At 64.6% G+C, this 23,918-nt stretch overlaps 2 protein-coding genes across 2 annotated transcripts in view; both read left to right on the top strand.

The window, feature by feature from the left end:
• SMARCC1 (SWI/SNF related, matrix associated, actin dependent regulator of chromatin subfamily c member 1) overlaps positions 1-5,742 on the top strand; it is a 68,593-nt gene extending 62,851 nt beyond the window's left edge. Inside the window, exons 27-28 of the mRNA XM_059491086.1 lie at positions 1,289-1,420; positions 4,149-5,742. Of these exons, the coding sequence (XP_059347069.1) occupies positions 1,289-1,420; positions 4,149-4,231 (215 nt within the window). The 3' untranslated portion in view covers positions 4,232-5,742. The remainder of the gene's footprint in view (positions 1-1,288; positions 1,421-4,148) is intronic.
• A 9,353-nt stretch (positions 5,743-15,095) lies between these two features.
• On the top strand, positions 15,096-22,742 carry CSPG5 (chondroitin sulfate proteoglycan 5). The gene is given in 8 exon segments (XM_059481557.1): positions 15,096-15,288; positions 15,525-15,681; positions 15,712-15,757; positions 16,111-16,186; positions 16,672-17,887; positions 19,152-19,340; positions 20,206-20,278; positions 22,232-22,742. Coding segments are annotated over 8 exon segments (2,112 nt in total). The 3' UTR covers positions 22,394-22,742.
• Positions 22,743-23,918: the final 1,176 nt, after the last annotated feature.

Raw genomic sequence — 23,918 nt, 5'->3', positions numbered from 1 at the left:
CAGGGAATCATGGTAGGGATTCCTGTGCAGCCCAGTTTTAACTGGATGATTTCAGTTCTCCCATGAAATCTATCCACGAGGAGGCTCCATGGCTGCTCCTTTCCATCAAGGCTCTTCCTCTGCTGCCTTGTGACTCCGTTTGCTTCCCAGTGCCTGCATTCCATGGATGCCCATCCTGCCTGCAGTGGGTTTTACTGTGCTGTGTCCCACTTATCCCTTGTGGAGAGCTTCCAGGTGCCCCTGGCCCTGCTGGGGGTGTCTGGGGGTCAGAAAGGCATTTCCTGGGGGATCAGAAGGCATTTCCTGGGGGGTCAGAAGGCATTTCCTGGGGTGTGCTGGGGGTCAGAAGGCATTTCCTGGGATATGTGCTAGGGGGGGTGAGAATGCATTTCCTGGGGGTGTGCTGGGTGTCAGAAGGTGTTTGCTGGGGAGTATGCTGGGGGTGAGAAGGCATTTCCTGGGGGGTCAGAAGGCATTTCCTGGGGTGTGCTGGGGGGAGTGAGAAGGTGTTTCCTGGGATGTGCTGGAGGTGAGAAGGGAATTCCCCCTTGGATAGGCTGGGGGGTGTCTCCATGGCTGTGCTCTCCATGGTTGGGGGGTGTCTCCATGGCTGTGCTCTCCATGGCTGGGGGGTGTCTCCATGGCTGGGGGGTGTCTCCATGGCTGTGCTCTCCATGGCTGGGGGGTGTCTCCATGGCTGTGCTCTCCATGGCTGGGGGGTGTCTCCATGGCTGTGCTCTCCATGGTTGGGGGGTGTCTCCATGGCTGTGCTCTCCATGGCTGGGGGGTGTCTCCATGGCTGGGGGGTGTCTCCATGGCTGTGCTCTCCATGGCTGGGGGGTGTCTCCATGGCTGTGCTCTCCATGGCTGGGGGGTGTCTCCATGGCTGTGCTCTCCATGGCTGGGGGGTGTCTCCATGGCTGTGCTCTCCATGGCTGGGGGGTGTCTCCATGGCTGTGCTCTCCATGGTTGGGGGGTGTCTCCATGGCTGTGCTCTCCATGGTTGGGGGGTGTCTCCATGGCTGGGCTCTCCATGGTTGGGGGGTGTCTCCATGGCTGGGCTCTCCATGGCTGGGGGGTGTCTCCATGGCTGTGCTCCCCATGGCTGGGGGGTGTCTCCATGGCTGTGCTCCCCATGGCTGGTGTCTCTATGCCTGGGCTCTCCTGCCGTTCCCCGGGCTGTGGGCACCCCTGCAGCCGCCCGTGCCCCCGGGCAGTGCCACGCTGGGGGCACGGCGCTGCCGCCCGTCCCTGCCCGGCCCCTCACCGTGTCCCTCCCTCCCCGCAGGCCAGCTGCCCGGCTCCCTGCTGCCGGGCCAGCCCCTGCCAGGCCGCATGATCCCTGCCCCGCCCGGCATGGCCCCGATGGCCGGGAACCTGCTGGGGCCCAGAGTGCCGCTGGCCGCCCCCAACGGAATGTGTAAGTGTGGGTAACCCTGGGGTCCCCTGCCCCCCACGGAATGTGTAAGTGTGGGTAACCCTGGGGTCCCCTGCCCCCCACGGAATGTGTAAGTGTGGGTAACCCTGGGGTCCCCTGCCCCCCACGGAATGTGTAAGTGCAGCCTACAAAGGGGTGGGTAATCCCCGTAATCCTGGGGTCCCCTGCCCCCCAAACCCCCTGGCTGCCCCCAATGGGATGTGTAAGTGCAGACTGAAAGGGTAACCCTGATAGTCCTGGGCTCCCCTGTTCCCCGAACTCCCTGGCTGCCCCAACAGAATGTGTAAGTGTAGCCTGACAGGGGTGGGATGGGATGGGATGGGATAGATAATCCTGGGCTCCCCTGCCCCCCAGACCCCCTGGCTGCCCCCTAAACCCCCTGGCTGCCCCCAACAGAATGTGTAAGTGCAGACTGACAGGGTAATCCTGGGGTCTCTTGCTTTCCAAACCCTCTGACAGCCCCCAGTGGGATGTGTAAGTGCAGACTGAAAGGGTAATCCTGATAGTCCTGGGCTCCCCTGCCCTCCAAACCCCTCCTTCCTGCAGGAATACCCGGATCTGAGCACACTGGGATGGTCCATCCTGGGCTCCCCTGCCCTACAAACCCCTGCTCCCTGCAGGAATATCAGGATCTGAGCACACTGGAACAATCCTGGGCTCCCCTGCCCTGCAAACCCCTTCTCCCTGTGGGAATATCAGGATCTAAGCACACTGCCAGCCCCAGAGTGCTGCCAGGGATGTGCTGGAAGCTTTAAGTGCTCTTCAGCCCTCTGGGCATCCCAACACATCCCATTGTCATTTATTTTATTTATAACATCCCTTATTTTATTTATAACCATACAGAGGCTTGGTGGTGATGATCAAAAGCCTCTCCTGACTAAGTGGAGGGTCAGGAATTAACTGTAATTTATAAGTAGTGGAGGTCAGAGTAGGATCCAGTTCAATAATTCCATACTGAAAACTTGGCACCCTGGAACTGGAGCATGGAAATCATGATTAGGAGGAAGGAGAGGATAAACCATGTAAAGAACATTCCCAGTATAAAATCTGTACCTCCACAAATGAAGCTGATTTATGGCAGCCAAAAAAGCAGCTGGATCAGGAGCCATGGTGTGGGAGTTGCTTGAATGAGTGTGAGAGTGTGGCCAAGCCCAGAAGGCAGCAGACAAGCTGGCACAGGGAGGAATGACTGGGGAATTCTCCATCAGGAATTCCTCAATAAATTTGCCATTATTAATTGCAGCCTGGCCCAGCTCAGTGCTGCTCAGGAATCCTCACCCCAAAATGCTCAGTGTGGTTCTCACCAGACGAGCAGGAACTGCCATCACTTGTAGCACCTCTCCCAAAAAATAATTGGGAAAAGCCCTTTAGATTTTGGCTTGAGCAGCAGGAGCTGCTGTGAGCTGTGACTCAGGGCGTTCCCAGCCCCAGCAGGAGAGCTCTGTGCTATTTCTGCTCGGGCACTGCTCCTGTTCTCTGCTCCCCAGCCCTCCTGTTCCCTGCTTTTCCCCGGGCCTTTACCACTGGGAATGTCTTGTGTCAGGTTGTATTCCTGTTTGCTCTCTTCCCTTCCCTTAATTTCTCCTTTTTTCCTCCCCTGCTAAACAAGTCAGTCGTGTTCTATTAGCATCTCCTCTCTGGGCACGAGGCTGGCCCTTTGTACCCTCCTTCCTTCCCTCCTCTCTGCATCCATGGATTGCTCTGCTTTAACCTACATCCATCCTTCAGAGGCAGGAGCAGCCTCTGTTGGTACCACACCTATTGTTCCATCTGTTTTAAACAGAGCAGAGCTGTAGTTTGGGCTCTACACAGAGCTGGCAGGTGAGAGGTGCCAATTCCAGCTCTGCAAGTTGCTTGGCATGGGTTTGCCAGTGCTGAGCTGCATCCCTGGCATCTTGTCCATAAAAATATGGGAGTTTTTTGCTCTTTCACCGAGTCCGTGTGGTGCTGGGTGGTGGAAAGGCAAACTGAAGGTGCAGCAGAGCTTCAGGAGCCATTCCTGGGTCCTGGCTGCAGGAATTGCCCTCGGACAGACTGTCCTGTGGCCTGGAGACACGGGTGTTGTGTCCCTTTGTGACAGTGTTCACAGGGGTCCCAGGATGAGGGAAGAGACGAGGATCTGACTCCATGTTTCAGAAGGCTGATTTATTATTTTATGATATTTGTTACATTAAAACTATACTAAAAGAATAGAAGAAAGGATTTCATCAGAAGGCTGGCTAAGAATAGAATAGGAAGGAATGAATAAGAAAGGCTCTGTCTCGGACTCTCTGTCTGAGCCAGCTGACTGTGATTGGCCATTAATTAGAAACAACCACACACAATCACAGATGCACCTGTTGCATTCCACAGCAGCAGATAATCAATGTTTGCATTTTGTTCCTGAGGCTTCCCAGCTTCTCAGGAGGAAAAATCCTAAGGAAAGGATTTCTCATAAAAGATGTCTGTGACATCCCTTCTCTGCGTCCAGCCCCTCCTGCTGTCCCCCCTCACTGCTTTTCCAGCATCCTGTTGTGTCCTTCCCTGTCCCTCCCTGTCCCTGACTGTCCCGTTGTGTCCCCTGCTGTCCCTGACTGTCCCGTTGTGCCCCGCAGACCCCGGCCCGGTGCAGCGCCCCTGCTGTCCCTCCCTGTCCCGTTGTGTCCCTTGCTGTCCCTCCCTGTCCCGTTGTGTCCCCTCCCGTCCCTGACTGTCCCGTTGTGCCCCGCAGACCCCGGCCCGGCGCCGCCGCCCCCCGCCGAAGGAGTGACGCCGCCCCCGGCCGGGGCCCCGCCGGCCTCAGCCGCCCCCTAAGGCAGCCCCGAGGAGGAGAAGGAGCTTCCCGAGCAGCGGAGTGGTGACCAAAAGAGAATTCCTCAGTTCCCTTCTGTCCCCGGGGCGGCGTCCCCTCCCCTCCCGGCCGCGGGCACAGCTGGCATGGTTGGTGGCACGGTTGGTGTCCCCTGTCCCCTGCAGCCCCCAGGGCTCGGTGTCCCCAGGGAAAGCTGCAGGTACGGGTGCCAGGAGCGCCTCCACCTTGCTGCTGGCCTTGCAGAGCTCCACGCTGGTTTCCTTCCTCTTGGTGCTTTGGGCTCCTCCTTTGGGGCAGAACAATCCAGGTTTTAGGGCAGGAGCTGAGCTTTAGGACGTGCCCACCCCGGGGGATTGGGTGTTCTGGGGTCTCTGGGCAGAGCAAAGCCCCCAGAGGAGAGGCCAAACCAGAGCTTGGGGCAGAGCAGGGGAGGCACAGCCCAGCAGCCAAGCCTGCAGGGATTCCTGGTGGCTGCAGCCTCTAACTTATTACAGGAAATATTGATCCATGGCAGTGAAACCAGGAGTGAATCAATCAGAATAAAACCACTCAATGGTAGGAGTTCTCTTGCTCCAGTTTGTACCTTCCCTTTGCCTTTGGAGGTGGTAGTTGGACCTTCCCTGAGTAGTTTGGTGCAGTAGCCAACTGAGGAATAACCCCCCGTTTTTAGTCCCTCTTTTTGGAGCATATACTTTGTACTTTTTAAAATGAAGAAAACAAACAAAACAAAACAAAAAAAAATTAAAGTAGGTAGCGAAGAAGTGCTAGAATTTGGGATTGGGTTGGGATGGCTGGGATGGGAATGGCAGAACTACCTCTGGACGGCCAGGGCAGCAGCTGGGACAGCTCCTGTCACCCCAGGGCAGCTGCAGGGTGGGAGGGGAGCAGCTGCAGCACATCTGGCACATCTGGGAGCCCTCCAGAGCTGCTGCTGCTCCTCCAGGCTGCCACAACTTGGGGAAAATTCCTGCAAAAAGTCCTTTTCTGCCCATGGTTCGGGTTCTCTGCCCTCTCCCGGCCCAGGAATGTTTGGGGTTTTCCTGCTGAGGGTCTGGACGCTGCTCCTTGACCTCAGGGGTGGCTTTTGTCCAGGTTGGGCTGGAGAGAGGCTCCCAAAACCTCTGGAACCTCCAGAGCTGCTTCCAGCATTTAAAACTTCAGGCTTTGCCAGGTCTTCCAGCACAGGGGCCTTCCCATTCCCCTTCCCAAGGCTTCCTTCCCCTCCAGGCTCTTTGGGGTGAGCGTGGGATTTCTGGTGCAGCCCTTAGTCCAGTTTAGAGTAACCTCAGGTTGTTTTTAGCGTGAGCAGTTCCCAGGATCCAGGTGGAGACTATTTTTTACTGTCCTAGTGCTGATCCTGCCGAGGACCTGGGTCCTGGACTCTGTTTTGTTTCTGTATAAATAATCCCTGTGCCCACTTTTTCACCTGATCTCTGTATAGGGCCGGTTTGATTCCTGCAGCAGCCACCCAATTTTGTGAAATAAAAGGAAAAAAAAGCGGTTTTTGTACAAAGCCTGTGGAGTTTGTGGAGTCTCCTTTGCCTCTGTGGTGGGAAGAGCTGGGAATTGTTGCTGTGTGGGAACTGGGCTGGGTGTGAGCTCCAGAGGAGCAAACACAAACCCTGAGCGTGGGGGAGGCATGGAAGCCACAGGGGAGCACAACAGACCCTTCCCACACTGGGGATGTGCTCGGGGTGCAGAGCTGTGTCCTGGGCTCGGGACGTGCCGTGAAAGGCACATTCCCCTCGGACAGGCTGGGGGGGCTCCAGGGCTGGGCTCTCCTGCTCAACACCCTCTGGTTGGGCTGCTTGGAGCTGCTCGACTCGGGGCAGCAGGAAAAGGGAAGGAGCTCTTGGATCTTTGCGTTCCAGCAAGCCTTGTCCCAGCAATGGTCACTTCTCCTCCTCACCCTGAAGATCGTTTTCCTGAAGGATGCACAGAAACTGCTAAATCATAAATGGCAGGTTTGGAAGTTTTCTTTTTACAGACTTCAAATCTTCATGGTCAGAGCAGCTGCCGAGGCCGGGCTGGGGTGAGAGAGGGAAGAATGGATGGGCTTTGGGGCCCATTGGGTGGGCTTTGGGGTCCAGTTTGGGAATGCTGGTGGCTGAGGGAGTGGCCAGAGACCCCCTGTGCCTGGGCTGATCCCAGCCTGGGCAGCAGGAAATGGGGATTGTGCCCCTCAGGTGAGACCCCACTGCAGAGCTGCCCCAGAGCCAGCAGCACAGGGAGCTGGAGCCAGGCTGGGAGAGCTGGGAATGTTCATCTGGAGAGGAGAAGCTCCAGGGAGAGCTCAGAGCCCCTGGCAGGGCCTGAAGGGGCTCCAGGAGAGCTGGAGAGGGACTGGGGACAAGGATGGAGGGACAGGACACAGGGAATGGCTCCCAGTGCCAGAGGGCAGGGATGGATGGGACATTGGGAATTCCTGGCTGGGATGGAATTCCCAGAGCAGCTGTGGCTGCCCTGGATCCCTGGCAGTGCCCAAGGCCAGGCTGGACATTGGGACACCTTGGGACAGTGGGAGGTGTCCCTGCCATGGCAGGGCTGGCACTGGGTGGGCTCTGAGGTCCCTCCAACCCCACCCAAACCATCCTGGGGGTTTGGATCCCCACAGCTGGGCTGGCACAGGGTGGGGCTGGGGCTGGAGCAGGGAGTGGATTAGGGGTGAATTTGTGGCTGTTCTCAGTTCCTGGTGCAGGTACAGCACTGGAAGGGGGGTTCACAGGGCTCGGAGCTGGCTGAGTGTCTGCTCCAAAGCCTCCCTTGGGGTCACGTCAATCCCAGATGTCCTTAGACAAAGGGAATTACCTGCTCAGGGTGAGCTCCTCTCCCTGCTCCAGAACATTCCCGGTCCCTCCTGCCCGCGCAGCTGGGAGGGGTTTGGATCTTCATCCCGTGTGCAGGGGAGAGGGATCCTGATCCGGCATTGTTCTCTGCACCACTCAGGCACTGGCACAGCCTTTGTCCATCCCAAAACCACCCTCAACCTCCCCGTCCTGCCTCGGGTACCAAGTCCACCCCAGCTGCCTGGAAAGCTGCGTTTTTGTCCTTTTCAGGCCGATTTAAAGCCAAAACGCACCTTGGGGCTCATGGAGAGTTTGAGGTGGCAGAGTGCTCGCTGTCCCCTCACTGCTGTTCCAACCCTGTGCCTTTAGCACCGGAAACCTCCACAGGGAGGATTGGAGGCTGGCAGCTCCTTCTCTCACTCCGGGTTTGACAGGAACCAGTGCAGGGCTGACCCCGGTGCCCACCTGGATAATCCCCCCGATCCCAGCCCGAGCAGCAGCCCCAGACAGGGCTGATGGTGGCTCTGGGTGACCTGCCAAGGGCTGGGCAGTGCCAGGGCCGTGCCAGGGCCATCCCTGCCCACTCACTGTCCCCCTTTGTGTGCACCAGCTCCCCCCCAGCTGCCTGTGCTGGGAATTGCCCCTTCCCCAGGAACCCCAGGGACCCTTCCAGCAGCACCTGGACAAACTGAGGGCTGGTTATTGGGAATTTTCCCCCCCAAATCTCTCATTTTCTGTCTTTTTAAGTTGCAGCCTGATGTAAATAACCTGGTGTCCGTCAGAGCCAGCAGCCCTCCGGGTTTGTTCCCAGAATTCCAGCCCTGGGATGGAGCTGGTGTCCCCATGTGCCAGGACCAAGGATGCCCAGCCAGCTCCGTGTCACCGAGCCCACAGAGAGCTGGGGCCACCTCCGGGCACAGCACCAGCCCAGAGGGACCTGAGGGACATCTCCTGGCTGGGCTGTGCTCCAGCTGCTGCTGGGGAGCCTCCAGACCCCCGGGATCCATTCCCTGAATTCCCCAGGATGCTGTGGTGCCCTGGGCACTGCCCTCGGGGGATGCTCCGGGTGCCCTCGGTGCCCTGCAGGTCCGGCTCTGTCCGCTGCTCCATTTGGGGCTCCTTCCTGTGGAGGTTGAACAGCCCTGGGAGGGACGGGCTCGTGTTCACCCTCCGAGCTCAGCCCAGCCCTCCCCGAGCCCTGCCCTCCATCCCGGGATGAGGCTGAGTCTGTCCCGAGCCTTTCCCTCCATCCCGGGATGAGGCTGAGTCTGTCCCGAGCCCTTCCCTCCATCCCGGGATGAGGCTGAGTCTGTCCCGAGCCTTTCCCTCCATCCCGGGATGAGGCTGAGTCTGTCCCGAGCCTTTCCCTCCATCCCGGGATGAGGCTGAGTCTGTCCCGAGCCTTTCCCTCCATCCCGGGATGAGGCTGAGTCTGTCCCGAGCCTTTCCCTCCATCCCGGGATGGGCTGAGTCTGTCCCGAGCCCTTCCCTCCATCCCGGGATGAGGCTGAGTCTGTCCCGAGCCTTTCCCTTCATCCCGGGGGAAGTTTTGTCTCCACTGCTCCTCCCGACAGTGTGAGAGCCGCCCTGGCTCAGCCGCGTTAATGAGAGCGAAGCCTCGGAGGTGAAAACCTCTCTGAAGGGCCTTTGGTGCCCTCTTGGCAAAATCACAAGAACTAAAGCGGCTCCTCCAGGCGGGAGGAGGGAGGCGTGGGAGCGGTGCTGGCACTCAGGGTGGCTGATCCTGCTCGGGGACAGCTTCATGTGTCACCTGGGCACGCTGCACCTGCTCAGACACAGCAGCTGGCACAGCTGGGATGTGGCCTTGGATGCACAGCTCCATCCCTGGGATGCACAGCTCCATCTGGGATGTACAGCTCCATCCCTGGATGTACAGCTCCATCCTGGGATATACAGCTCCATCCTGGGATGCACAGCTCCATCCCTGGGATGTACAGCTGCATCTGGGATGCACAGCTCCATCCCTGGGATGCACAGCTCCATCTGGGATGTACAGCTCCATCCCTGGGATGCACAGCTCCATCCCTGGGATGTACAACTCCATCCTGGGATGTACAGCTCCATCCTTGGATGCACAGCTCCATCCTGGGATGTACAGCTCCATCCTGGGATGCACAGCTCCATCCCTGGGATGTACAGCTCCATCCCTGGGATGCACAGCTCCATCTGGGATGCACAGCTCCATCCTGGGATATACAGCTCCATCCTGGGATGTACTGCTCCATCTGGGATGTACAGCTCCATCTGGGATGTACAGCTCCATCTGGGATGTACAGCTCCATCCTGGGATGCACAGCTCCATCCCTGGATGTACAGCTCCATCCTGGGATGCACAGCTCCATCCTGGGATGTATAGCTCCATCCTGGGATGTACAGCTCCATCCCTGGGATGCACAGCTCCATCCTGGGATGTACAGCTCCATCCCTGGATGTACAGCTCCATCCCTGGATGTACAGCTCCATCCTTGGATGCACAGCTCCATCCTTGGATGCACAGCTCCATCTGGGATGCACAGCTCCATCCTTGGATGTACAGCTCCATCTGGGATGCACAGCTCCATCCCTGGGATGCACAGCTCCATCCTGGGATGCACAGCTCCATCCTTGGATGCACAGCTCCATCCTGGGATGTACTGCTCCATCTGGGATGTACAGCTCCATCCCTGGGATGCACAGCTCCATCCCTGGATGTACAGCTCCATCCCTGAGATGTACTGCTCCATCCTGGGATGCACAGCTCCATCTGGGATGTACAGCTCCATCCTTGGATGTACAGCTCCATCTGGGATGCACAGCTCCATCCCTGGGATGCACAGCTCCATCCTGGGATGTACAGCTCCATCTGGGATGCACAGCTCCATCCCTGGGATGTACTGCTCCATCCCTGCGATGTACAGCTCCATCCTGGGATGCACAGCTCCATCCCTGGGATGTACAGCTCCATCCCTGGGATGCACAGCTCCATCCCTGGATGCACGGCTCCATCCTGGGATGTACAGCTCCATCCTGGGATGTACAGCTCCATCCCTGGGATGTACAGCTCCATCCCTGGATGCACAGCTCCATCCCTGGAATGTACAGCTCCATCCCTGGGATGTACAGCTCCATCCTGGGATGTACTGCTCCATCCCTGGATGTACAGCTCCCTGCCAGCTCCTCTCCCCAAAGCTCACCCTTGCTTTCCTCAGGGTTCCCCTTGCTCCCTGCAGCTCAGAGCTGTGACAGGTGATTATCAAACCTCTCCCCCCTTTTCCCTCTCAGCCCCGGGGAATGTGGCTCGGGAACGGCAGGGATTGCAGGATGCAGGGGCTCTGCCCCTCGGGCAGGTCCAGCAGAGCTGGAGGAGGCTCACACACCGGGACCCTGCCCCTGCCTGGGCCCTGCCCCTGCAGACCCAATGTCCCAGCCCATGGGCAGCTCAGGAAGGGTTTTTGGGAAGATCCCAGCTCCAGCACCACAGGACAGGCGGAGGATGTGGATCTGTGGATTTCTGTGCCTCCAGCCTCCTTCCCCAAACTGCTCCTGCCATCCCAAACATCCCGGCTCCGGGCACTGTGAATTAGGGTGATTGTGGGAGCAGCCGGTGTGGGAGCAGCCGGTGTGGGGGCAGCCTGGCCGTGCCTGGTCGGGCAGGGGGTCTCTGTTCCTGCAGGAAGGGGTTGGGAACTGTGGGAGCAGCCGGTGTGGGAGCAGCCGGTGTGGGAGCAGCCTGGCCGTGCCTGGTCGGGCAGAGGGTGTCTGTTCCTGCAGGAGGGGTTGGAGCTGTGGGATCAGCCTGGCCGTGCCTGGTCGGGCAGGGCTCTCTGTTCCTGCGGGAAGGGTTGGAGCTGTGGGATCAGCCGGTGTGGGATCAGCCGGTGTGGGATCAGCCTGGCCGTGCCTGGTCGGGCAGGGCTCTCTGTTCCTGCGGGAAGCCCCAGGCAGGTGCGGGCTGGCTCCGGCGAGGCCGAGGGTCGGAGCGGCAGCGGCTCCCCCAGGGATCGGTGTCGCATCGGGAATCGTCACCTCGGAGCCAGGCCGGGCGGTGCCAGCCCCGATCAAGGACGAAGCCGTCCCCAAACCCCGCCTGGCTGAGCCGGGCTCAGCTCAGCACCCAGGAAACGCCAACCTCAGTCCTGGCTCCTTGTTCCAGTTCTTCCTTTTCTTTGCACTTTTCCAATATTGGTAATGAAAGAAATGCGGGTAAAAGGTGATTTGAGCCTGGGAAAGGCAGCCCAGGGAGAGGAGAAGGGAGGAGCAGAAGCTGGGGGGAAATATCATCCCCCACAGTGTTATCCCATGGCTCTGGATGCCCCCGGGATCCCCACTGGACACAGGAATGGGGCAATTCCTGGTGCTCAGCTGGGGCAGGGAGCTGGGCAGGTGGGGATCCCAGCCCAGCCCGGGCCTCCCTCGGGCCTTTGTCTGTCTGTCCATCCCCACGGGATCCTGGATCACGATCCAGGCTGGCACCTGCAGCCAGTGGTGCCCCGAGGGAGGAGGGAGGTGCCCTGGGACATGGGGAGATGCCGGCTGGGATGGGCTGGGATGGGCTGAGGGATGGAGCTGAGGCTGCCCAAGGTGGGACTGAGCCGAGCTCTGGCAGGAGCAGGACTGGGGAGCAAAGCCTCTCCCCTGGGGTTTTGGGGATCCCGAGGCAGGGCAGGAGCCACCCCCAGTGCTGAAATGGGCAGGGAGGGGGATTGGGATGAGATCCCGGCCCAGATCCCTGCCCAGACCCCTGCAGGATGGACAGGGCTCAGGGATTTGCTCTGGAAGGGCCCCAAATGGTGGCTGCAATTCTGTCTTTAAAATCATCTTTAACATTCTGAGTAATTCCCCCAGGAAAACCCAGGCTTGGCAGCAGCAGCTGGTTCTTCCCGAGTGAGGGAGTTGGTGCTGGATTTCTCCTTCGGGACTGAAGAGCCATGGCTGTCCGTCCGTCTGTCTGTCTGTCTGTCTGTCCTGCCATCCCTCTCCCCACCCTGTGCTGCTGGGGAAGGCCGGCCCAGGGCAGGTTTGTAGGAATCTGGGGGGATCTGGCTCTGACCCCGGGCTGGGCTGGGCTGGGCTGGGCTGCTCCAGCTTTGGGCACAGGGCTGGAAAGGCTCAGCCCCGCTTTGCCCCGGGGCTGTGGGAACAGGGAGGCTCTGGAATGGTCCCAGCTGGATGTTCCTGCTCGGTACAGCACCCTGGGCAGGGACACAGCACCCAGTGCCCCCCTGTGCCCCCTGGGCAGGGACACAGCACCCAGTGCCCCCCTGTGCCCCCTGGGCAGGCACACAGCACCCAGTGCCCCCCTGTGCCCCCTGGGCAGGCACACAGCACCCAGTGCCCCCTGAGCTCTGCCCCACGTGGGGTCACACCCTCCTGCACACCCTGGCTGATCCAGAGCCATGGGAGCCTCCAGCCATGGAGGTGCCCCAGATGTGACCCTGGGTGGCTCCAGGCCTGGAACGGGGATCCTGGGGTGACCCTGCCAGCCCCACGAGCTTCCTGCCCCCAGGGGTTACTGTGGGGGCTGGAAACTTCCATGGGCCGGAAGGTTCCAGGGCTGCTGCCCCGCCCAGCCTCCATCCCAGCCTCCATCCCAGAATCATCCCCATCCCCATGCCTGGATCCAGCTCCTTTCATCCCATCCATCTTCCCTCGGCCTCTTGCTGCCCGGCCAGGCCCTGGCACTGGGATTCCCCATCCCGTGGCACCCCCAGCCCATGGCACACCCATCCCGTGGCACCCCCAGCCTTTCCCAGCCTTTCCCAGCCCTTCCCAGCCGCCAGGGCCGTGTCCCTCTGTCCGTCCGGCAGCCCCGGGCCGGTCCCCTTGGAAACGCACCCAGCGGCGGAAGCGCGGGGAATGCAAAGCAGGTGCAGCCCCTCCGTGCCTGTGAGAGCTGCACAGAGCGGGGCTTGTTCCCTTCTTCCCTTGTTCCCTTGTTCCCAGCCCGAGCCCGGCCCGGAGCCGCTGCTGGGGGAGAGGGGACCCCGTTCCGGCCCCAGCCCCCCAGCCCAGCCCCACACACACGGCCCGGGGGGCAGGGGGGACATGAGGGGGTCCCATGTGGCCCTGGGGGCGCTGCAATGGGGACCCTGGGAGCCCCCAGCACCGCCCCAGAGTCCCGCGCTGGTGCGGGGCGTGGGGTAAGGGAAGTGTGATGGGGGACCCTGAGGTGGGATTTGGGATATGAGATGTGAGATTTGGGATGTGGGATGTGAGATTTGGGATGTGGGATGTGAGATTTGGGATGTGGGATGCCTGGCAGAGGATGTGGGATGCCCGGTACAGGATGTGGGATGCCCGAGGTGGGATGCCTGGTAGAGGATGTGGGATGGCCAGGGCAGGATGCCCAGTGCAGGATGCAGAATGCCCAGGGTGGGATGCCTGGTGCAGGGTTTGGGATGCCCAGGGCAGGGTGCCCGGTGCAGGATGCAGAATGCCCAGGGTGGGATGCCGAGCACAGGGTTTGGGATGCCCAGGGCAGGGTGCCCGGTGCAGGATGCAGAATGCCCAGGGTGGGATGCCGAGCACAGGGTTTGGGATGCCCAGGGCAGGATGCCCGGTGCAGGATGCAGAATGCCCAGGGTGGGATGCCGAGCACAGGGTTTGGGATGCCCAGGGCAGGGTGCCCGGTGCAGGATGCAGAATGCCCGGGGTGGGATGCAGGCTGTGGAGCAGCCATCACAGACACATTCCCGCCGTGCTGCAGGTGGAGGTGCCCAAGGACGCTGGGTGACCTTGGCAGTCTCCATGGAGCCCGCGGCGCAGGGACAGCCCGGGAGCAGCCGCTGTGCCACCGCGGGGCCGGGCTCTGTCCCCAGGGCGGCCCGGGCTGTCCCCGGCGCTGTCCCAGTGCCATCCCCACCCTGCGCCGGTCGCACCTGGGGCCGAGCCCGCGCCGCGCTCCGATCCCGGCTCCTCCCCGGCCCCATGCGGACCCTGCCCCTGGAGCCCCCCCTGTCCCCCCTGCCCACCCCTGTCCCCCCTGCCCGCGGTGCCCCCGGGACAGGCCAGCGGTGACAGCGGCCGTGGTGGCAGCTGGTGGCATCTGGGCCAGTCTGGCACTGGCCAGCAATGCCAGGCCCTGGGCACAGGAGGGTCCAACCCTGCTGGGGGGGCCGGAGCCCCGCGGTGCCCTCGGAGCGGGCTGGGGGTGCGGGGAGGGGGTCCTGGGCCGGAGCAGGGGGGTCCCCGCCCTATGCAGGAGCAGTTTGGGGGTCAGAGAGGGATGAGGGCTGTGGGGGGGTGCGGGATAGGCTCCCCCTCTGCTGGGGGGCAGGACGTGTCCCCGGTGTCCTGCGCCAGGGGTGCCCATGCTGGGGTGGCAGGATGTGTCCCTGGTGTCCCCGCAGGGACAGTGTGGGGTGTGCCCTCTGTGTTCCCCCAGGGACAGTGGTGCCAGGGTGTGCCCCCCGGTGCCCCCACAGGATGCCCATGCTGGGGGTGCCAGGGTGTGTGTGTCCCTCGGTGTTGGGGGCTGTCGGGATGTGTCCCCCTCCGGGGATGCCGATGCTGGGGGTACTGGGCTGTGTCCCCCCCATTTGGGGGTAGCGGGCTGTGTGTTCCCCCATGCCGGGGGTCGCGGTCTGTGTTCCCCCCGATGCTGGGGGTCCCGGTCTGTGTCCCCCCGATGCCGGGGGTCCCGGTCTGTGTCCCCCCAAAGCCGGGGGTCCCGGGCTGTGTCCCCCCAAAGTCGGGGGTCGCGGTCTGTGTTCCCCCCGATGTTGGGGGTCCCGGGCTGTGTCGCCCCAAAGCCGGGGGTCGCGGTCTGTGTTCCCCCCGATGCCGGGGGTCCCGGTCTGTGTCCCCCCAAAGCCGGGGGTCCCGGGCTGTGTCGCCCCGCTGCCGGGGCTCCCGGGATTTGCTCCCCGGCGCTGCCCGCGGGGTGCCGGGGGGGTGCCGTGCCCGTGCCCGTGCCCGGAGCCGCCGCCGCGTCCGCGGTCCCGCCCCCGCCGCCCGGCCCGGCCCCCCGGCTCGGCGCGGCTCCGCTCGGCTCGGCGCGGCGCGGCTCGCTCGGAGCGGGGCGGGCGGAGCCGCTGCCGGTGCCGGCCCCGTGGCGGAGCCGGGGTCCCTCCATGCCGCCATGGCCCCCCGCGCCCCCCGCGCCCCCCGCGCCCTGGCCCTGCTGCTGGCGATCGGCGCCCTCGGTGCGTACCGGGACCGGGGACACGCGGCCGGGGCACGGGCGGGGGGCGGATCCGGGGCGGGGGGGGGGGTCCCGGGGGGGCTGCGGGCTGGGGGGGGCGGGGGGATCCCCTCGCCGGGGCCGGATCCCGGTGCTGCTGCCGCCGGGGGGGCTGCACCCGGGCAAGGAAGGAGGATCCCCCCGGGCGGGGGCTGATCCCAGTGCGGGGGGGGAGATGCTGTTGATCCTGCGGCCGGGGCTGGATCCCTTCATGGGGAGGGGGGCCATCTGCAGGAGCCAGGGAAGGGCTGGATCTGCCTGCGGGGCGGGCGGGATCCCCTTGCCGGAAGGGCTGGATCCCGTGCGTGGGGCTGGATCTCCCTGCAGGGCGGGCGGGATGCCGTGCGTGGGGCTGGATCCCCCTGCCGGGGCCGGATCCCTTGCGGCAGGGCTGGATCCCGTGCGTGGGGCTGGATCTCCCTGCAGGGCGGGCGGGATCCCCTTGCCGGGGCTGGATCCCCTTGCGGCAGGGCTGGATCCCCGCGTGTGCAGGGGGAGCATCTGCAGGAGCCAGGGAAGGGCTGGAGCCCGAGCAGGAGGGAGCGGATTCCCTTGCAGGGGCTGGATCCTCTCGGGATTACGGGGTGCACTTGCAGGAGCCGGAGGGGGGTGGATCCCCTTGGAAGGGGCTGGATTCCATTGCAGGGGCAGTCGGGTACCCTTGGAAAGGGCCGGATCCCCTTGCAGGGGCGGGATGTGGGGCTGGCTATGGGGCGCACTCGCAGGAACCGGGAGAGGGCTGGGTCCGCTTGCAGGGGGCTGGATCCCGGCGTGGGGAGGGCTGGGTGCTGCTCCGTGTGTCCGGATGGACAGGCGGGCGGCACACGGGGCTGATCCCCGCGCAAGGGGCCGGATTCCATTGCGGAGGGGCCGATCCCGCCGCAGGGGCCGATCCCGTTGTGTGGAGCCGCAGCGGGGCTGGATCCCCTCGCGGGGATGGGGCGGGAGCGGGGCTGGATCCCAGCACGGGGAGCTGCAGCCCCTTGTGTGTGTGCAGAGCACTCACGAGAACCACAGGGGGTTGGATCTACCGGGGGGGGGGGGGGGCTGGATCCCCTTTTGGGGGGCTGATTTCTTCTGGGGAGGGCTGGCTGTCCTTGCAGTGGGGCTGGATCCCTTTGGGGGAGGACTGGATCCCTTTGCAGGGGGATGGATCCCCTTGAAGGGCAGCTGAGGGGGCAGGGCCGGGGACAGCTTGTGTTGGGGGGGCTGTGCTGAGAAGGAGGGATCACAGAGTTGGGTGTGAGGGCACCCACAGAGCTGGGGGGCTTCTTTGGGGTTCCCCCCATCGGTCCCCGGGAGAGGCTCAAGGATTGGGGGTGCGGCCCCCCCTGCCCCCCAGGTCCTTGTGGTGTATCCAGGCGGGTGCAAGGTGGAGCAGGTCGGGGACCTGTTGGACCCCCCCAGACTGTCACATCCTCCCAGGGGTGCGGGGGCACCTCTGACACCTCTTTCTCTCCTTGCTCCCCGCCAGGATCCGCGTGGCCCCCCCAGAACTCCAGCGCTGGCGAGGGGAGAGCCTGGGAGGGCTCGTTGGAGAGCAGCGCCCCGAAATGGGACCTGGCGAGCGGAGACCCCCCGGGGGCACCCAGCAACAGCACGAGCGCCGGGGGGGCGGCGGCAGGAGCGCAGCTAGAGCCCCCCGGGGGCGGCACGGCCACCACGGAGCCCTCGGCCGTGCCCGACGGGTGCCCGGGCTGCGGCGCGGAGGGCGAGGCCAGCGCCGCGCCCCCCCGAGCCGTCACCTGGCCCGGGGCCGGGGCCGGGGGCGCGGTGCCGGTGGCGCCGGGCAGCCCCGAGGAGCCGGGCAGCGGTGACCGCCCCACGCCGGGGGGCTCCGGGGGGCTCCCGGCCGCGCCGCCGAGCCCCGCCGGGCCCCGCCTCGCCACCGGCCCGGCCGAGTCCGAGTCCGAGCTGCTGCTGGCGGCCGGGGGCTCGGCCGCGCCGCGCACCCCCGTGCTGGGCCGGCCCGGCGCCGCCGGGGGGGACTCGGGGGGCGCCCCCGAGCTCTGGGCCGCCGCCTCCAGCCCGGCCCCGGCGCAGGGCGCCCGCGGCTGGACCGACCTGACGTGGCTGCGGGAGCCGGTCACGGCCGCCACCGGCCCGCCCGAGCCCCCGGCCGACCGCGCGGGCTCCGACATCATCGACGTCGATTACTACGACCTGTTCGAGGGGGGCGAGGGACTGGGGGCCCTCCCCGGGGCCGGCCGGGGCGCGGCGGGCTCGGCGCGGCGCCGGGAGCCCGAGGGGGCGGCCACGCCCTGGGCCCTGCACGAGCTCTACGACGACTTCACGCCCTTCGACGACGCCGATTTCTACCCCACCACCTCCTTCTACGCCGACGGGGACGACGAGGACGAGCTGGAGGACGAGGAGGAGGAGGAGGAAGACGGCGGGCTGGAGGACGAGAACGGCTACAGAGCGCCCGCCTCGGCCGCGCCCGCCCCGCCGGAGCCCCGGCCCACCGGGCACCGCGCCGCCGCCGCCCCGCCGCCGCCCGGGCTGCCCGGGGGCAGCCCCACGGCCTGGCCGCGGCCCGGGGAGCGGGGCCCGCCCGACAACGGCTCCGAGTGCCGGAGCGGCTACGTGCGGCACAACAGCTCCTGCCGCTCCCTGTGCGACCTCGTCCCCAGCTACTGCCACAACGGCGGCCAGTGCTACCTGGTGGAGAGCCACGGGGCCTTCTGCCGGTAAGGGACGGGCCCGCTGGGCTGGGGTGTGGGGCTCGTCATCCCTGGGCTCGCCATCCCTGGGCTCGCCATCCCTGGGGCTCACCATCCCTACACCCCATCCTGGGGTTCTCCATCCCCTGCACTTCACCCCTGAGGTCTTCATCCCTGCACCACATCCCCTCCTCACCATCCCTGTACCCCATCCCTGGGCTCACCATCCCCTATACCCCATGCCCAGTGCTCCCATCCCCAGGCTCTCCATTCCCATGTATTCCATTCCCAGTTTTTCCAGCCCTTGTGCGCCCCCACTTTCAGTCTCTGCATACTCCATGCCTCCCATGCCTGGGCTCTTCATCCCCCTGTACCCACCCCTGGGATCTCCCCCACCCATGCACCTTAATCCCGGCGCTTCCATCTCCTGCAACCCATTCCTGGCCTCTCCACCCCTTTCACCCCATTCCTGGTGTATCCCACCCCCTGTACCCATCCCTGGGCTCTCCATTCCCTCTGCCCCATCCCGGGGCTCTCCATCCTCCATGCTCCTCATCCCCGGGCTCTCCATTCTCTGTATTTCATCCCTGGTCTGTCCATTCTCTGTGCTCCATCCCTGAGCTCTCCACTCTCTGTGCTCCATCCCTGGGCTCTCCACTCTCTGTGCTCCATCCCTGGGCTCTCCATGCCCCTGACATCCCGTTCCCAGCCTTTCCATCCTTTTTCACTCCATTCTGCACCTTTTCCACCCCCTGCCCACCCCGTTCCCGGGCTCTGGGTGCCCGCAGCCCCACTCCCGGCATCGAGCGGGGTTTCCCTGTTTCCCCGTTTCCCTGTTTCCCTGCCCCCGGGCGGCGGCTGCCCAGGAATTAGGTCAGGGCCGAGCCTGCGGGGCGGCCGCGCTAATCGGGCCCGGCAGATTGCGCCGGGAGGCGCCGCCGGCTGTGCCGCACGCACCGGGTGTGCCCCCGGCTGGCACCGCGCCCGGGGCACGCGGGGGGCGCGGGACCCTCCCTGCTCCCGCCGGGGCTGGGAGCCGCTGCTGCGGGGCGTCAGCACCGTCCGGAGACCCCGAGCCCGCTCCCGGCTGCCCCAGTGTCCCCATCTCGGTCGGTGTCACCCCCTCGGGTGTCACCCGCTCATCCCATCACCCCAGACCCCCGTAACCCCCGCAGGTACAAACGCCGCATCCCCCGAGGATGCTCAGGGCAGGTTTTGGGGCGGGGGACGCGTTTTGGGGCGGGGGACGCGTTTGGGGGCGGGGGACGCCTCTGAGCGCGTCCCCCGGCAGGTGCAACACGCAGGACTACACGTGGCACAAGGGCACTCGCTGCGAGTCCATCGTCACCGACTTCCAGGTGATGTGCGTGGCCGTGGGCTCGGCCGCGCTCGTGGTGCTGCTGCTCTTCATGCTCACCGTGTTCTTCGCCAAGAAGCTCTACCTGCTCAAGACGGAGAACAGCAAGCTGCGCAAGACCAAGTGAGTGACACTGGGGACCCCCGGGCCGGCCCCGCGCCCCCCTGCCCTGCTGGTGCCCCGGGGACGCGGGGACGGTGGGTGGCAGAGCTGCCGGAGGCGGGGACGCGGCTCCTGCTCCGCCGGTAATCCCTCCAAGCCGCTCCTGACCGGCACCGGTTAATCTGCTCCGCTGGGAGCTGGGGACAGCGCCGGGGCGGCCATCGGGGACAGGGCTGGGGACAGGGCTGGGGACAGGGCTGGGGGTGACGGGGAAGGGTTCGGGGTCACCCCCCCGCCCCGGCCACTGCTGGCCAGCTCCTGGAGCAGGGAGGAGGGAGCCTGCCCAGCCCGGTCCCTAATGAGCTGTTAATTAGTGTTTGGAAATGCCAAGTGCAATTAGCAGGGAGGCTCCGTGCCAGCTCCCGGGTCTGCCTCTCCAGCCCTGCCCCGGGCTGCTGCCCAGAGCCCAGCTACCCCCAAACCCCAGAGCTGGGGGCACCGAGCCCCCCAAAATGTCACACTGGGCTCCTTTAGCTCAATCCCTGGGGACATTTAGTCCCCAACCTCCGGAGTTCAGGACATTTAATCCCGTAGATCTCCATCTCTGGATGTACTGAGTCTCCAAGCCCCCCTGACTTGGAAGCGTTTAGCTCCCCAGATCCTCGGAGCTGGGGGTACAAACCCCCAAACCCCCAGGGCAGGGAAGATTTATCTCTCCAAAGCCCTTAGATTTGGGTATTTAGCCCAGACTTCCATCTCTGGGGACATTTACCCCCCCAGACCTCCAGGGCTGGGAACAATTAACCCCTCCCAACCCACGGTGACCCCAAAACGCGGGTGGGGCTGCGGGGGGGTCCTGCTCTCACCCCACTCTCCTGCCCCACAGATACCGCACCCCGTCCGAGCTGCACAACGACAACTTCTCCCTGTCCACCATCGCCGAGGGCTCCCACCCAAACGTAAGGAGCTGTGTGGCACCGTCCCCCCGTCCCTCTTCCTGTCCCATCCCTGTCCCTCTGTCCGGTGACCTCTGACCCCTCCCGGATCCCAGCCATGCGCTCCTGTCCCCATCCTGCCCTGGTCACAGCTCTGTCCCCTCGCTGCTGGGTCCCCGCTGACCTACACTGTGCCCAGGCCGGGCAGGGGGGCAGTGTCACCCCCTGTCCCTTCCCCGTCCCCTGCTGCCCGTGTGGCTCCCCGGGAGCCGCCATCCCGAGCTCCCGAAGGCCTTGGCTCGGTGTGGGGGTGGCGGGGGTGGCTGTGCCACGTTCAGGGAGGGGACAGCGGGGCAGGCGATGCTCCCTGGCTGTGGCATGGCCGCGGGTGCTGGAGGGTGACACGCTCCGGGTGCTGCCCTCGTTGGGGCGCCCCCCGGCACCCCCGGCACCCAACCTGCTGTCTTTGACTCGGAACAGAGAGAAGCGAAGGGCTTTGCGGAGCCGGAGGAGGAGCGTAGGTCCCTTTAGCCTCCCCCACCCACGGCCGGTGTTCCCCGTGTACGACCGCCTTTAGCAGCCCTAGCCGCCCTGGCAGGAGGCTCCGGGGCCGGCTCCGTCCCCGCTGAAGACGGGATCAGCCTCGGGATGCGCTCGGTGCCGCTCCCCGCGCGTCCCCGGCCCTCCGGGGCTGGGGGCTCGGCACACGGTGCCTGGGACGCGGCAGCACTGCGAGGATGAGGAGGGGTCAGCAGGGTCAGCGCCCTCCGGAAAGGGGTTTTTGGGGGTCCTGCAGCCAATGGCACCAGCTCCGGACTGGTCACTGCCCAGGAGATGGGCTCCTGTCCCCGTGTGACGCCGGCCCTTGGGTGTCCCCGTCCATCTGCCGCTCTCTGCGTGGCACCGACAGCACCGGAACCAGCACGGCCCGGCCCGGCCTGGCGGGCTCGCCCTGCCCTGCCCTGCCCTTCCCAGCCCTGCCCGGCCCTGCCCTGCCTGCCCAGCCCTTCCTGGCCCTGCCCGGCCCTGCCCTGCTCTGCCTGCCCTGCTCTGCCCTGCCCTGCCCTGCCCTGCGCGGCCCTGCCCTGCCCAGCCCTGCCCTGCCCAGCCCTGCCCTGCCCAGCCCTGCCCTGCCCAGCCCTGCCCTGCCCTGCCCTGCTCTGCCCTGCCCTGCCCAGCCCAGCCCAGCCCTGCCCTGCTCTGCCCTGCTCTGCCCTGCCCTGCCCTGCCCTGCCCTGCCCTGCCCTGCCCTGCTCTGCCCTGCCCGGCCCTGCCCTGCCCTGCCCTGCCCTGCCCTGCCCTGCCCTTCCCGGCCCTGCCCTGCCCTGCCCTGCCCTGCCCTGCCCTGCCCTGCCCTGCCCTGCCCTGCCCTGCCTTGCCCTGCCCTGCCCTGCCCTGCCCAGCCCTGCCCTGCCCCACAGCCGGTGCCGGTGCCCACAGCGGGTGCCAGTGCCGGTGCCGCCCGTGCCTGCCGGGGGTGCGGGCCCGGCCCCGGAGCGGAGGATGCTGCAGCGGGGGCACCCCGGGAAGAGGCGTGCCCGGCTTTGCCAGCGGCGCGGCGCGGGGGCACGGGCTGTACGCTGAGGAACCGCAATAAAGCCGCCCCCTCTGGGCTCCTGCCAAAGCCGCCGGTGGCTGCTTGTCGCGGGAACGAGGGGATGCGAACGGCAGCGGGAACCGGGCGGGGACGGTGGCGGGTGGCCGGGGGGATGCGGTGCCCGAGGCTGGCACGGGCTCCAGGCTGGCACAGCTCCGGGGCGCTTTGGGAGCCGAGGTGGGGAGGCTGTGCTGGGGACGGCGCCACCGCGGGGGGGTCGGACCCTGTCCCTGTGCTGCGAGCACCGCGGGCCCCCCGTGCCGCCATCCGGGCTGGGAGGGGACATTTGTCCCCCCCGGTGGCTCCCTGCAAGGGGACGTGGTGCCCTCGCTGTGCCTCGCCCCATGCCCGCCCTGCCCTGACCCCCCTCTCTCCCGCAGGACGACCCCAGCGCTCCCCACAAGCTGCAGGACTCGCTGAAATCCTGCCTGAAGGACGAGGAGCCGTTCAACATCCACAACTCGACGTCGCCCAAGCACGAGGGCGGCAAGGGCGAGCAGGAGGCCGGGGAGCTGAACTGCCTCCAGAACAACCTGACGTGAGCGGCGGGCCCGGGGCGGCGCAGAGCGGGGAGCCGCGCTCGGGTCCCCACAGCGCAGCCTCCCCTCCGCCCCGCGTCCCTCCCGCTCCGTGGCATGCTTTGGTGTGTTTTGTACCGAGGAAAACAAAAATTCCAGTGATAATTCGGCCGTGTCGTGGGGGTGTTTGGTTCGTGCTCCGTGTCTCTCGCTTGGGTTCGTTCCGCGCTGTGATTTCTAAACCTTTGCCGTCCCGCAACTGACTTTTTTTGTACTTTTGCCCCACTTTTTTTGAAATACAGGTAAAAACCAACAAAAAAGGTGAAAAAAAAAGTAAGATCTTGAAATAAATAAACCTTTTTTTTTTTTTAAAGTTAAGCCTCTTGCCGGTGCCTGCGATCTCCCAGCATGGCCATTCATGTCTCCCGATGGGGATTGAGGCCCTGCTTCCACAGGGTCCCATCTGAGCATCACCGGGGGTGTGGGTGCCTGGTCCCCCCTTGTCACCCTCTGCAGGCACCTTCCTGCCTCTGCCAGGCCAGGGTGCAGCCCATCCTGCCACCCTGGACACGCTTGGGAGCAGCTGGGACACCCTGGGATGCCTGGTGGAGGTGCCTGGGCTGCTCCAGGGGTTTTTGCTCCAGCCCTGTCCCCATAAGGTACCCCCAAACAAGGTGGCTGCACACGGGGTGATGGCTCCCAGCCACTCCTGCTCCTCCTTCAGTGGAGCTGCCCAGGGTCGGATTTGGGCTCTCCCAGGGTTATCCCCCCCCAGCTCCCAGTTTCCATCTGCATGGAGAGGAACCGGTGCCGCCGTCCCAGTGGCTTTGGCAAGGCCAGGTCCCTGTGGCCATCCCCTGGCACCGAGCATGGCACAGGGATCTCCCCAGGGACCCCAGCACTGCCACCACCCTCCCCTCGTGGCTCCCTCTTGCTTCCAGCAGGAACCGATCTCTCCTGGGTTGGGATTCAGCCCCGTGCCAGCGCTCGGGGTTCCCTGGAGAGGGGACACGAATCCATCCATCCATCCATCACCGACACGAATCCATCCATCACGGCACGGAGGGAGGGGTGCGGCACCTCGGGGCCAGGGCAGCCACAGCCCCGCGGGCACGGATGCTCCGAGGCGTCCTGGGAGCCGCTGAATAATCAATTCGCGCCTTGCTGGGGACATTAAGAACGAGGAGCGGTGTTGGGACCGGCAGCCGACCCCGGCGGGCTCACCGGTGTGGGATCCTCAGATCTCCTCCCTGGCTGCAGCATTTCCATCACCTGCCACAAACTGCTGCAAGAAACCGGCGGGTGTGGGCTCTGCCAGCCCCTTCCAGCGCAGGACGGGAGCTCTAGGACAGGTAAAACCATGGATAAAGCACTGGGAACGTGCAATGGAAAGGGTGGGATGAGGACAGGTAAAGGCATGGATAAAGCACTGGGAACGTGGACACGGCAATGGAAAGGGTGGCATGAGGACAGGTAAAGGCATGGATAAAGCACTGGGAACGTGGACACTGCAATGGAAAGGGTGGGATGAGGACAGGTAAAGGCATGG

Source organism: Ammospiza nelsoni, chromosome 1, assembly GCF_027579445.1.
Source record: "Ammospiza nelsoni isolate bAmmNel1 chromosome 1, bAmmNel1.pri, whole genome shotgun sequence".
NCBI lineage: Eukaryota > Metazoa > Chordata > Aves > Passeriformes > Passerellidae > Ammospiza > Ammospiza nelsoni.
Note: the sequence above shows the minus strand (reverse complement) of the source record. Positions and strands in the feature narration are given on the sequence as shown.